Source organism: Oncorhynchus clarkii, chromosome 3, assembly GCF_045791955.1.
Source record: "Oncorhynchus clarkii lewisi isolate Uvic-CL-2024 chromosome 3, UVic_Ocla_1.0, whole genome shotgun sequence".
In the NCBI taxonomy this organism is placed as follows: domain Eukaryota; kingdom Metazoa; phylum Chordata; class Actinopteri; order Salmoniformes; family Salmonidae; genus Oncorhynchus; species Oncorhynchus clarkii.
In genome coordinates this window covers 46,564,273-46,579,312 of record NC_092149.1, presented here as the reverse complement: position 1 = coordinate 46,579,312, position 15,040 = coordinate 46,564,273, and the positions used below count along the sequence as shown (strand labels likewise).

The following is a 15,040-nucleotide window of genomic DNA, read 5'->3' as shown; positions in this document are numbered from 1 at the left end:
TTGAAAGTCCCCAAGAACACAGTGGCACAGTGGATTTGGAACCGCCAAAACTCTTCCTAGAGCTGGCCTTCTGGCCAAAATGAGCAATCGGGTGAAAGGGCCTTGGTCAAGGTGGTGACCAAGAACCAGATGGTCACTCTGACAGAGTTCCTCTGTGGAGATGGGAGAATCTTCCAGAAGGACAACCATATCTACAGCACTCCACCAATCAGGCCTTGATGGTAGAGTGGCCAAATGGAACTGACAGCCTGCTTGGAGGTTGCCAAAAGGCACCTAAAGGACTCTCAGACCATGAGAAACAAGGTCTGATGAAACCAAGATTGAATTCTTTAGCTTGAAATCCAAGAGTCACGTCTGTAGGACTGTAATGTAACAAAATGTGGAAATAGTCAAGGGGTCTGAATACCTTCCAAATGCACTGTATATATCAATAAATTATGCTTATTGATGATTTCGACTGACTGAGAAAAGCTGCCTGCCTGTCTGTCTTGTCCGGACCCCTACACGTTCATTACTATGGGACAGCTGGAGATTGAATTTCAAAATATACATATGCCATCCATTTGCTCGTCTAAAAGAAATGGGAAATAATGTCTAGATGCTTTTTACAGTAGAGATCCAGTTTATAAATTGTTTGGCTGGGCTGATAAGACAGTGGATTGCGCAGTGAGATGGAACAGAGTGAATATTAACTTCAACATCATAGCTTTAGCCGGTGGTAAATTATGGAATAGACACCAATCAGCGTCCAGGATTAGACCCACCTGTTGTATAAATTGCATTAAGTCACTAGTGTGTCCCAAAGTTGACGGGTTTATTGATCCCTTTGCCTCTCTCTGGAAGTCACCCTCTGAGATTTGTCAGCAACACATGTTTTCCTTCAATTCCCTTGATATCTGAGATTGTGCATCCCCCCAGTCAACCAAACATATGGCTCATCTCAGCTGTGACTTGCCTAAGCAGCCCTGAAATCTGACAAGTGGTTCCTCAAACGGTTCACTGTTTCAAGTCACTAAATTGCTGACTGCACTGTAGCACCAACACTCAATGGGATGGAGGAACTGAAGCATCCTGTGCTAATCAGCTATCATTCACTCTCTGTTAGCTCACTGCCTAGTGCTAGCTTGGTGAATACCTGCTTATCTGTAGCCCAAATGTAAACAAACTCATCTTTCCCTCAATTCTAAAAGTATAAGTAAACAATAAATTTACTTATGAAAAATATATAATACAACTCGAAGGCAAAAGGGCCAATAACTGTTGTGTTGTGAGTCAAAAACATTGGAAAACCAGTACTGGAACATTTAAGCAACCATTTAACATGGTCTTCTTCCTTGCAGAAGCTCTCTACAGAGTCATCCGAATGTGACTCTCTTGTTTAAATAGTACTTTTGAAGAACACAGTGGTACCCAGTAGCATGACTTGGCAACTTGGCTCTGTGTCCTTCTGTTCCCAGTTCGACAGCTACAGAAAACCCCCGATTCTGGCCCTTTGGCCTTGGCTCTATTCACACGCGATTCTGGGAGGACAGAGCCCTGCTGTCACACGGCTGTCGGATATGGTTATTGAGGTAAACAACAACAATGAGCCTGGCTGTGTTGCCAACATGTAGGCTACAGAACACATTAGCCAGTGTTCTGATGAAGACCAGACTTGTTTACTTGTAAGACAGGGTGACAGGGTAGCCAATAAGAGAACATACAGAGATGCCTGGATACTGGACAGCCATTGGGAATTTAGGTGTGAATAGACAGGGTACGAACCATCCGATCAGAGGATGTTAAGGTATGCCTGGACATACATATAGTATCACATGTGGAGAGAGTGAGTAGTCAGATGTGGGTTTGAGTGACAGCTCTTCTACAAGTATTAAAGGAACTACTAGATTTGAAATGGGAGTGAGACTGACAGCCTATTCTTGTCTTCATTCTGTGATTGGTTTGTTTTAAACAGGGATGTCCATCATCAGTCCTTGAAAAGGTATTGTGTGCAGGTTTTGGTTCAAGCCCAGCACTAACACACCTTAACCACGTCATCACATGTTTATGAAAGCCTTTTCTAGCGGGTGTTGAGTAAATTGTTACTTTTTTGGTTTCTTAAAATGCATGACCCGTGTTAATCAAGCTAGCAGTGTATGGACACATTCACTGTCCCCTCAATTATTTATCTGATGTGTAGTTTCGCAGAGAAAGGTAGGTAAAGGGTGAGGGAGAACTGACAAAGAAAACAAAGAGAGAGGGAGAGAAAGGGGGATGAATAGGCAAGATAGAGGTTAATAACTTTTTTTGTGCCCAGGACACTGTTTTACTCCCTTCTTTGTTTATGTTGTTTGTTTGTAAGACTACTTCCAAGAGTAAACATCCAGTACATGAATAGTTTTTAAAATGTAATTTGACCATATATTATTTTGAAGTGACAGTGAAGGGGGAGGAGGGGACTGGGCGTTGCGGAGGGAAGTGAGCTGTCAGCCTATTCTCATCACTGTCACGCCCGTTCTGCCAGGGTGCGATGATATTTCTTTTTTTTCTGAGGCTTGTCTCTCAAAATGAACTCTCATCACATGAAAAAATAGATATATTTCACACTCTCACAGAAAAGACACACAGGCAGATGCACACACACATGCACGCACACATACATACATGCAAACATACACACAAGGTAAATGACAAACATTCAAGCAATTTACATAGAGTTAAGAGCTTCCATGTAAATGAGGCGAAATTAAGTTACTTTTGTGAAACAAATCAGAAACACACACAACCCTCAACCCTCCCCCACCCATTCACCCATTCACACACACACACTCCAATTCCTACTGTGTTCCTTATGAGTGTGGTGGACTGCTGAGCTATATGAGTGTTTTAGGTCCCTTGAGTGGAGTTGACCAGGGTGGCAGTGAGGTTAACTGAGCCAGTAAAACCCCCAGTGTACAACTCTGGCCCAACAGTGGAGCTTGAGTGGAGCCAACATGTTCCCCTTGAAAACAGATTCACTTTGGTCTTGTTCAGGCTGCAAACAGAAGAAAACTGACTGAAACAGGAAGGTACTACCTGGACATGTCCAGTAAAACACAAATGTCTGTTTGTCACTGCAAAATGTTTCCTGTTGCATGCCCTAATGAACATGACCTATGCTAAGCGCTAGATAAAATCAACATGCATGTAGGTTCTTATCTTGAAAAAAAAAGGAATTGTGGGATACTCCTACTTTTCACACTATTGTGCTGACCAAACCATACTGTGCTGACTTGGATATGTTCTTCTCACAGTATTCTTTCCTCACACGGTTCCAGAAAGTGTGGTCAATGCTTAACCAGGCTAGCACAGTACAGTTTGACTCAGCTTGGCTCAGAAGTGAGAAAAGGGTATAACTTTCTTTCTCTAACAAAGCTTGATTCGCATTAGTAACTCTGATGAACTAAAGTATTGTGGATGAAATCAGTTTAGCTTTATAGTTTGATATTGGACTGAAGGAGAGTGTAGTGCCTTCAAACAATATTCCAGCTTTCTAGCTACTCCTTCTGTAATGAATACGATTGGAGACAGAGAGCTGGTTACAAGCATAGGGCGCATCAGGTGTTTTTTTGTAATACTAATACTAATTGAGTGTATGTAAACTTCTGACCCACTGGGAATGTGATGAAAGACATAACAATGAAATAAATCATTCTCTCTATTATTATTCTGACATTTCACATTCTTAAAATAAAGTGGTGATCCTAACTGACCTAAAACAGGGATTTTTACTAGGATTAAATGTCAGGAAATGTGAAAAACTGAGTTTAAATATATTTGGCTAAGGTGTATATAAACTTCCGACTTCAACTGTAGGTATGCATCTACAGACCTATGTATATGTCCATCCTTAAGATGCTACGTAGGCTACGTACCGACAGGACAAGAGCCCTCTGACACCACCAGCACTTCAGACTGCTGCTTGCAGGCATCCCTGCGTAGATAACATTCGTTCTGGTAGTTCTCATTGTTGGAGCCGCACACGGGGACATAGTCATTGTTGCACTGCAGAAAGAGAGCAGAGGTAAAGGTTATGGTCAGATCACTACATTATACATCTCTATGTCAGATAAATCCATCTCCCCTCTCCACATAATACAGTATGAATTATTACATCTCTCTTTTCTGAGAGAATATTTTTATTTACATTTTTTAACAGGAAATTGTACAAAAGGCAGAAACATGCTGAATTGTGAGTACGACATACATTTGAATATTAAAATTGATATTACTAACTAAATACAATAATGTTCATCATCGACTGTTCAGCAGGCAAACCATGGTTGGGATGATGCTGCCATGGAAATGCACAGTCCTGCAGTGGATCAGTTCCAGTTTAGTTGAGGAGTGGGTCTGGTATTGGCTCACAGTCGATTGTTTGCGGTGGGAGCATATGGCGGTAAGGATCGGATTAAAGAAGTCTCTCAAGATCCTTAAAGGATCTTGAAATACTTTCTCTGCGTGTGTAGTGATGATAGACCGAGATTGGTGCATGCATCTGAGTAGGAGGTGTCGTCTGTGCCAATGATGATACGAACTGCTTTCCTTTGGACAGTCTCGATGGTATCGGATCGTCTCTTGATTAGCCCTGCGTGCCACACTGGGGCGGCATATTTCACCACTGGTTGGATGTAGGTTGGAAATACTCTTACCAAGTCATTCTTATGGATGTGGAAGTACTTCAGGCATCGGAGGAGGAAGAGACGTTCTCTACCTGTGTCGACTATTTTAGATTTCCTTTGACCTCAACTTTCTGGAGTTATGTGTTGTTAATAGACAGGCGGGGTAGTACGGGTGGAGCACTTTGCACTTTTTAGGGTTCAGAGCATGTGGCACTTCTCTAGGTCAACCAGGTCTTCTTGGATGGTGGAAGGTGATCCACAAGCTTCCATTGTTTGACTGCAGTTAGCCTGGCTACACTGTTGATATGTGTCACCTGTGAGAAATTGCTAGCTAGTTAGCAGTGCGTGCTAGTAGTGTTTCAATTGGTGATGTCACTCGCTCGAAGACCTTGAAGTAGTTGTTTCCCTTGCTCTGCAAAAGCAGTGGCTTTTGTGGAGCAATAGATAACGATTCTTCGTGAGAGGCAGTTGTTTGTGTTCAGAGGGTCTCTGTTTCGAGCCCAGGTCGGGGCAAGGAGAGGGACGGTGCCATGACCTGGATGACTCAGTTGTGCTCTGCCCGGTTGCTGCCGAGATTGAGGAGATCAAAGGGGATGAGAATAACCCGTGTGAAATGGCCAGCTAGTTAGAGGTGCATGCTAGTAACATTTCAGTCGGTGACATCACTCGCTCTGAGACCTTGAAGTAGTTGTTAGGTAATCTTGAAGTAGTTGATAGGTAACAATGCTTTGTGGGAGGCAGTTGTTGATGTGTTCAGAGGATCCCTGTTTGGAGTGAGGAGAGGGACGGAAGAAACATTGTTACATATATAATAAAAATCAGCAGGCCAAGCAGAGTTCCTTGAGGTAGGCCATAAAAAACACTGACACCTTACAACCTAGTGTCTGCATTTGGACAGGCAGCCCAATTCGGATATGTTTCCCACTAATTGGTCTTTGACCAATCAGATCAGCTCTGAAAAATATCTGATGTGAAAAGATCTGATGTGATTGGTCAAAGGACCAATTAGTGGAAAATATCAGAATTTGCTGCCTGTATAAAGGCAGCCTTAGAGAGGAAGTTGTCTATCCATATGGCAAGGGATGGTCGAAGCTGGAGGTCTAACATCCTGTTGATGGCAAGGTTGTGGCAGACACGTTAGAAGGCTTTGCTGAAGTAGGTGGGCAACCATTCTTATCCTGGGACTTGAAGAGCTTGTTGGTTAAATCCACCAGTGTGTGGATGACCGGCCTTGTAGACATCCGTACTGTTGAGTATTAACTTGGGGTAGGATATCGCTAAGCGCTCATTCAGTGATAAAGCTCTTAGCTACTTTGCTCAGGAGAGAGGTTAATGAGATATATTTCACTGATGGAGAGTGGCTTGGTTTATGGTAAAGAGCCCCCTATCTTCTTTCCATTCATCAGGAACAATGCCTTATCGCATCGACAGGCCAAGAATATCAGCAGACTCCTTTTTTAGTCTGCCTAGGATTTCATCTGAGCCCTCTGCCTTACAGGTTTTCATCTTCTGCAGCTTTCTGTAGACTTTCCAGGGTTGGACCGTTGGAGCAGGGCGTGCTGGTAAAAAGCAGGGCAGCAGTACAAGGTTGATAGATGGTAGGTACTTTTGATAGTGCTTTGTTGATTTCATTTGGAGAGTTTACAGACATAGTCAATCTCTCCCTATCTCAGTCTGCTGTCCCCAGTTGCTTCAAGATGTCCACCATTGTTCCTGTATCCAGAGAAAGTAAAAGGTAACTGAACACGGCTGCTAGAATCTTGACTAGAACGCCAAAACTTAATCATATTACTCCAGTGCTAGCCTCTCTACACTTGCTTCCTGTTAAGGCTAGCGCTGATTTCAAGGTTTTACTGCTAACCTACAAAGCATTATAATATTCAATTTTTATTCAATGGTCTGCCTATCCATGTGAGAGACGCAGAGTCTGTCTCGACCTTTACGTCTTTATTGAAGACTCCTATGATTGAGTGTAGTCTGGCCCAGGGATGTGAAGGTGAATGGAAAGGCACTGGAGAGACTAACCGCCCTTGCTGTCTCTGCCTGGCCGGTTCCCCTCTCTCCACTGGGATTCTCTGCCTCTAACCCTATTACGGAGGCTGAGTCACTGGCTTACTGGTGCTCTTCCATGCCGTCCCTAGGAGGGGTGCGTCACTTGAGTGGGATGAGTCACTGACGTGATCTTCCTGTCTGGGTTGGCGCCCCTTGGGTTTGTCCAGTGGGTGAGATCTTCGTGGGCTATACTCGGCCTTGTTTCATGGTAGTAGATTGGTGGTTGAAGATATCCCTATGGTGGTGTGGGGGCTGTGCTTTGGCAAAATGGGTGGGTTTATATCTTGTGTCTCCCGACCCCTCCTGTCTCAGCCTTCAGTATTTATGCTGTTCTGGCTGCGACTATGGAACCCTGACCTGTTCACTGGACGTGCTACCTTGTCCTGGACCTGCTGTTTTGGACTCTCTCTCTACCGCACCTGCTGTCTCTAACTCTGAATGATCGGCTATGAAAAGCCAACTGACATTTACTCGAGCTGCTGACCTGTTGCACCCTCTACAACCCCTGTGATTATTAATATCTGACCCTGCTGGTCATCTATGAACGTTTGAACATCTTGGCCATGTTCGGTTATAATCTCCATGCGGCACAGCCAGAAGGGGACTGGCCACCCCTCAGAGCCTGGTTCCTCTCTATGTTTTTTCCTAGGCTCCGGCCTTGCTAGGGAGTTTTTCCTAGCCACCGTGCTTCTACATCTGTATTGGGGTTTTATTAAGATAGGTTTCTGGACAGCACGTTGTGACATCGGCTGATGTAAAAAAGGGCTTTCTCAATACATTTGATTGAACTAAATGACTATCGCCCCATAGCACTCACTACTGTCATCATGAAGTTCATTGAGAGGCTAGTTAAGGATCAAATCCCCTCCACCTTACCTGACACCCTTGACCCACTTCAATTTGCATACCGCCACATACAACACCATCACCATCCCACTGCACACTGCCCTATCCCATCTGGACAAGAGGAATACCTACAGTATGTAAGAATGCTGTTCATTGACTACAACTCAGGTATATTTCCAATATGTTTAAACAGTGATGTCCTACAGAAAATGTACATGCTGAAATCAACATTAAAAGTGTTGGAAAATGGCATCACCATAGTCTCTAGAACATGCCCAGTTCAAGGAGATCCTCCACTTGACGGTAGCTCGCTGAGTCTGACCTTAGCTCTCTCAGTCTGACCGCAGCGACCATGCAAATTGCATGGAATGAAGAATGACTTGTAGTGATTTAATGATTTAATGATGCTATGGACATATTGTGGCCTCTAGGTCACACAGACACACCGTATTCGATGGGCTCTTCAGGGGGCAGGTTTGGGTGGATAAGCCACAGAGTTATTCTAGCTGCACGCAGGTTCATTTAGTGTGACACATCCAAGTTTCTCCCTAAAGATAACATGGGTTTACAGGTTATGCTCTAACTCTGCTTCTGTGCAGGCCATTTTCAAAATTATTTTTGCCATGTGTTCAAGGTCATCTGTACCTCTACAGATATCAACATGAAAAGATTGAATGGTCCTCTTCATATCCTAAAGGGGAAGTATGAACTTTACCATCAAATATGGCTGAAATACAGACATTTGCAGGCTTAAATCATCACAGAAAGGGAAACAAATGGAATCCCCATAGTCTCTATGCAAAAAAGTAGGCCCAAAATGAAGCCTGACCTAAATGTGAGGTGCTTTTGGGTGAGAGCAGCAGAACTGTTAAGGCTAGAAGCATAATTCAACCACAAGAACGTTCCTAAGGTCCTCCCGATCTGTGAAAACCTAACATTGACGGTGTGAAAACAGTGTGTTTTCTTTTAACAGTTTTCATTGACATCTCTCCCCATAGGAATACATTGCTTGCACCCCTAACTTCAACCTGATGCCTATGTGAGTTATGATTGCCATATCAAACTGTCTTCATTAACAATACATCAGGCTACTATGAGTATTACCTGTGCTGATTTTAAGCCTACTGGAGCAACCAGAAGTGGTTAAATTGAACCTAAAAGTGGTTTTGATTTCACAACCTACAGTTACTGAAAAACACTGCATTCAACCCTCTGTAAATCAGTCAGTTCTTAACGTAAAGACTTAACTCAGGATTATGTAAAAGACTGCTCAAATGAAGATATGTGTTTACCTTCAGCTTCCTGTGACAACAGGAAGTGCTTTCAATTGGGGTCATTGGGGCTGTTTCGAAGGGTTAAAAAGGTCACATCTTTCCAAAATGTCATTTGTGTGATTAGGCAACCCTCATGAACTGTAAATCAGTCAGTTCTCTCATCAGATGTACAAGAAAAAACACACACACACACAGCCAGGATGGAGTGACACAGTGTGGGGCTTACAGACACACAGAGCCTGCAAAAGATACCGGCGTTCGAACCATCAAAGAACTGTCAGACCTAGAGCTCTGAAACTTTATAAACCTGTTCTAGAGCTTAAGTCAATAGTGCACAGTGAGTTATGTGGCTAGAGTCTAGACGGTTTTCAGGCCGAGAAACAGCCTTGTCCATTTGCAATGTATTCAAATCATTTTTAACATTGCGAAAATGATGCCATTTAGAAGAGTCATGGAATCACAAGACTAGGTTCATTGAAACCCACTCGGCCCATAGAGACTGACCCTACATGTTTTACATTTTTATTTTACCTTTATTTAACCAGGAAGGTTAGTTGAGAACAAGTTCTCATTTACAACTGCAACCTGGCCAAGAATAAAGCAAAGCAGTTCGACACATACAACAACACAGACTTACACATGGAATAAACAAACGTACAGTCAATAATACAGTAGAAAAACAGTTTATATACAGTATGTGCAAATAAGGTATGATAAGGGAGGCAAAGGCAATCAATAGGCCATGGTGGCGAAGTAATTACAATATACCAATTAAACACTGGAGTGATTGATGTGCAGAAGATGAATGTGCAAGTAGAGATACTGGGATGCAAAGGAGCAAGATAAATACATGAATACAGTATGGGGATGCGGTAGTTGGATGGGCTATTTACATATGGGCTATGTGCAGTGATCTGTGAGCTGCTCTGACAGCTGGTGCTTAAAGCTAGTGAGGGAGATATGTGTCTCCAGCTTCATTGATTTTTGCAGTTCGTTCCAGTTATTGGAAGCAGAGAACTGGAAGGAAAGGTGGCCAAAGCAGGAATTGGCTTTGGGGGTGACTAGTGAGATATACCTGCTGGAGCGCGTGCTACGGATGGGTGCAGCTATCGTGACCAGTGAGCTGAGATAAGGCGGGGGCTTCACCTAGCAGAGACTTGAAGATGACTTGGAGCCAGTGGATTTGGCGACGAGTATGAAGCGAGGGCCAGACAACGAGAGCGTACAGGTTGCAATGGTGGGTAGTATATGGGGCTTTGGTGACAAAACGGATGGCACTGTGATAGACTGCATCCAATTTGTTGAGTAGAGTGTTGGAGGCTATTTTGTAAATGACATCACCAAAGTCGAGGATCGGTAGGATGGTCAGTTTTACGAGGGTATGTTTGGCCGCTTGAGTGAAGGATGCTTTGTTGTGAAATAGGAAGCCGATTCTAAATTTAATTTTGGATTGGAGATGCTTAACTTTTTATGGCTGCAGGGGCAGTATTGAGTAGCTTGGATGAAAAGGTGCCCATTGTAAACGGCCAGCTCCTCAGTCTCAGTTGCTAATATATGCATAGTATTATTAGTGTTGGATAGAAAACGAAAACGCTCTCAAGTTTCTAAAACTGTTTGAAATATGTCTGTTAGTATAACAGAACTCATATAGCAGGCAAAAACCTGAGAACTTCCACTTTCTGTTTTTTTTCTGGGGGTGACAGATCTTCAACCAAGCTCTCATTGAAATTACAGCGAGATATGGATGAGTTTTCACTTCCTATGCCTTCCACTAGATGTCAACAGTCAATAGAACTGTTGAACTGTTCCTGTGTCGAATGACACAGGAAATAGTCACCACTGCCACGAGTTGACCATGCATTCACCAGGCGTGTTCACAGGGGAAGCACCTGCGTTCCACCGCTCATTTGAAGTCATTCTAATTCTCCGGTTGGAACGTTATTCAAGATATACATAAACAACATTCTAAAGATTGATTCAGTACATCGTTTGACATGTTTCTACTGACTGTTACGGAACTTTTGGACATTTATAGTGGACGCGGTTTGTGACTTTGGAATTGTTTACCAAACGCGCTAACCAAAGTAGCTAATTGGACATAAATAACAGACATTTTCGAACAAATCAAGCATTTATTGTGGACCTGGGATTCCTAGGACTGCATTCCATTGAAGTTCATCAAAGGTAAGGAAACATTTATCATGTATTTTCTGGTTTCTGTTGACTCCAACATGGCGGCTAATTTGGCTTCTGTTCTGAGTGCCGTCTCAGATTATTGCATGTGTTGCTTTTTCCGTAAACTTTTTTTGAAATCTGACACAGCGGTTGAAGAGGTATATCTATAATTCCATGTGTATATCTTGTATTATCATCTACATTTATGATGAGTATTTCTGTTGAAACTATGTGGCTATGCAAAATCACTTGATGTTTTTGGAACTAGTGAATCTAAATAGCCAATATAAACTCTGATTGTTTTGATATAAATATGAACTTTATCAAACAAAACATGCATGTATTGTGTAACATGAATTCCTATGAGTGTCATCTGATGAAGATAATTCAAGGTTAGTGATTAATTTAATCTTTACTTCTGCATTTTGTGAATGCTATATTTCAATGGAAAATGGCTGTGCTTATTGTGGTTTGGTGGAGACCAAACAATCGTTTGTAGTGCCTTTGGTGAAAAGCCTATTTGAAATCGGACACTTTGGTGGGATTAACAACAAGATTACCTTTTAAAATGATATAAGACACATGTATGTTTTAGGAATTGTAATTATGAGATTTCTGTGGTTTGAATTTGGCGCCCTCTATTTTCACTGGTAGTTGTCATATCGATCCCGATATTGGGATTGCAGCCATAACAAGTTAATGTGAGTCTGGAAGGAGAGTTTACAGTCTAACCAGACACCTAGGTATTTGTAACTGTCCGCATATTTGTCCACAAGTCAGAACTGTCCAGAGCAATAATGCTGCAAGGGCGGGCAGGTGTGGGCAGCGATCGGATGAAGATCATGCATTTAGTTTAACTTGCATTTAAGAGCAGTTGGAGGCAACTGAAGGAGAGTTGTATGGCATTGAAGCTCGTCTGGAGGTTAGTTAACAGTGTCCAAAGAAGGCCTGGAAGTATACAGAATGGTGTCGTCTGCATAGAGGTGGATTAGAGAATCACCAGCAGCAAGAGCGACATCATTGATGTATACAGAGAAGAGAGTCGGCCCGAGAATTGAACCCTGTGGCACCACCATAGAGACTGCCAGAGGTACAGACAACAGGCTCTCCGATTTGACACACTGAACTCTATCGGAGAAGTAGTTGGTGAACCAGGCGAGGCAGTCATTTGAGAAACCAAGGCTGTTTAGTCTGCCAATAAGAATGTGGTGATTGACAGAGTCAAAAGCCAGGTCGATGAATATGGCTGCAAAGTAATGTATCTAATTGATGGTGGTTATGATACCTTTTAGGACCTTGAGCGTGGCTGAGGTGCACCCATGACCAGCTCTGAAACCAGATTGCATAACGGAGAAGGTACGGTGGGATTCGAAATGGTCGGTAATCTGTTTGTTAACTTGGCTTTCGAAGACCTTAGAAAGGCAAGGTAGGATAGATATAGGTCTGTAGCAGTTTGGGTCTAGAGTGTCTCCCCCTTTGAAGAGGGGGATGATCGCAGCAACTTTCCAATCTTTGGGAATCTCAGACGATACGAAAGAGAGGTTGAACAGGCTAGTAATAGGGGTTGCAACAAATTTGGCAGATCATTTTAGAAAGAGATGGCCCAGATTGTCTAGCCCGGCTGATTTGTAGGGGTCCAGAATTTGCAGCTCTTTCAGAACATCAGCTATCTGGATTTCAGTGAAGGAGAAATGGGGGAGGCTTGGGCGAGATGCTGTGGGGGGTGATGGGCAGTTGACCGGGGTAGGAGTAGGGGTAGCCAGGTGGAAAGCATGGCCAGACGTAGAAAAATGCTTATTGAAATTCTCAATTAGTGGATTTATTGTTGGTGACAGTGTTTCCTAGCCTCAGTGCAGTGTGCAGCTGCTCTTATTCTCCATGGACTTTACAGTGTCCCAGAACTTTTTTGAGTTTGTGCTAAAGGATGCAAATTTCTGTTCGAAAAAGCTAGCCTTAGCTTTCCTAACTGCCTGTTTATATTGTTTCTTAACTTCCCTGGAAAGTTTCATATCACGGGGCCTATTCGATGCTAATGCAGTACGCCACAAGATGTTTTTGTGCCGGTCAAGGGCAGTGAGGTCTGAAGTGAACCAAGGGCTGGTTCTACATTTTTTGAATGGTGCACGCTTATTAAAGATGGTGAGGAAGGCACTTTTAACAATAACCAGGCATCTTCTACTGATGGGATGAGGTCAATATCATTCAAGGATACCTGGCCAGGTCGATTAGAAAGGCCTGCTCCCTGAGGTGTATTAGGGAGCATTTGACAGTGATGAGAGGTGGTCGTTTGACCGCAGACCCATTACGGATGCAGGCAATGAGGCACTGATCGCTGAGATATTATTTGGAGGGCAAGCTGGTTAGGATGATATTTATGAGGGTGCCCGTGTTTACCGATTTGGGGTTGTACCTGGAAGGTTCATTGATAATTCGTATGAGATTGAGGGAATCAAGCTTAGATTGTAGGTTGGCCGGGGTGTTAAGCATGTCACAGTTTAGGTCACCTAGCAGCACGAGCTCTGAAGATAGATGGTCACATATGGTGTCTAGGGCACAGCTGGGGGCAAAGCGTGGTCTATAGCAAGCGGCAATGGTGAGAGACTTGTTTCTGGAAAGGTGGATTTTTAAAAGTAGAAGCTCGAATTGTTTGGGTACAGACCTGGACAGTAAGACAGAACTCTCCAGGCTATCTATGCTGTAGATTGCCTCTCCACCCCCTTTGGCAGTTCTATCTTGGACAAAAATTTTATAGTTAGGGATGGAAATTTCAGGGGTTTTGGTGGTCTTCCTAAGCCAGGATTCAGACACGGCTAAGACATCCGGGTTGGCAGAGTGTGCTAAAGCAGTGAATAAAACAAACTTAGGGAGGAGGCTTCTAATGTTAACATGCATGAAACCAAGGCTTTTATGGTTACAGAAGTCAACAAATGAGAGCACCTGGGGAATAGAAGCGGAGCTAGGAACTGCAGGTCCTGGATAAACCTTTACATCACCAGAAGAACAAAGAAGGAATAGGATAAGGGTATGGCTAATGGCTATAATAACTGGTTGTCTAGTACGTTCGGAACAGAGAGTAAAAGGAGCAGGTTTCTGGGCACGATTGAATAGATTCAAGGCATAATGTACAGAAAAAGGTATGGTAGGATGTGAGTACATTGGAAGTAAACCTAGGCATTGAGTGATGATGAGAGAGATATTGTCTCTAGAAACATTTAAACCAGGTGATGTCATCGCATATGTGGGAGGTGGAACTAAATTTCTCGGGCAATAGTGGCCCGAGAAATTGGCCGATGGACCTATTAGCTAACAGTTTCTAGCTGATAGCTCGTTCAAAGACCCTGTAGCGACCCCCGAAATAAATGCATTTCAGCACTACGGTTGCTGCTTAGGGCTCCGAATGACCTATTGACCCGAAACTCGGGATTCGGGGTAGCCTCACCTAGGCCTACACATAATGTCAGAACTGGACCCGCAGTTCGAATGTAACTCTGTTTTTGAAGGTTGTTTTATGGTTTTAACATATTAGAGCATATCCAATTAACATATTAGAGCAGTATATTAGAGCATATCCAATTTGTGTTGGTAAATGCCCATTGTAATACATTGCAAATTGACAGTGTACATGTCCAGTGAGGGATATACCATCACCAAATGGACAGGCTGAAATCAACACCAACGAGGAATAGATTATAATTGGCACATATTATTTGTGTAAAATACTTTTTTGAAGGTTGTACTGCTTATGATGAGCTAAGCTAATTCCAGCTATGTGTGTGGAGCCATGTTTGTTGACATACAATTATACATTTCCTTGACAATAATGAGACAACCTACAGGGAGGAGGTAAGGGCTCTGACGGAGTGGTCACCACACCGCTGATCGTGGACTTCAGGAGACAGCAGAGAGACCATGCCCCCATCCACATCGATGGGACCGCATTGGAGAAGGTGAAAAGCTTCAAGTTCCTCTTCCACAATCTGAAATGGTCCACCCACACAGACAGTGTGGTGAAGATGGCTCAACAGCGCCTCTTCAATATTAGGACGATGAAGA

At 43.2% G+C, this 15,040-nt stretch overlaps 1 protein-coding gene across 1 annotated transcript in view; it reads right to left on the bottom strand.

The window, feature by feature from the left end:
• LOC139396198 (transmembrane protein with EGF-like and two follistatin-like domains 2a) overlaps positions 1 to 15,040 on the bottom strand; it is a 180,910-nt gene that overhangs the window by 112,723 nt on the left and 53,147 nt on the right. The window contains exon 3 of the mRNA XM_071143331.1: positions 3,894 to 4,023. Coding sequence (XP_070999432.1) covers positions 3,894 to 4,023 — 130 coding nt within the window. The remainder of the gene's footprint in view (positions 1 to 3,893; positions 4,024 to 15,040) is intronic.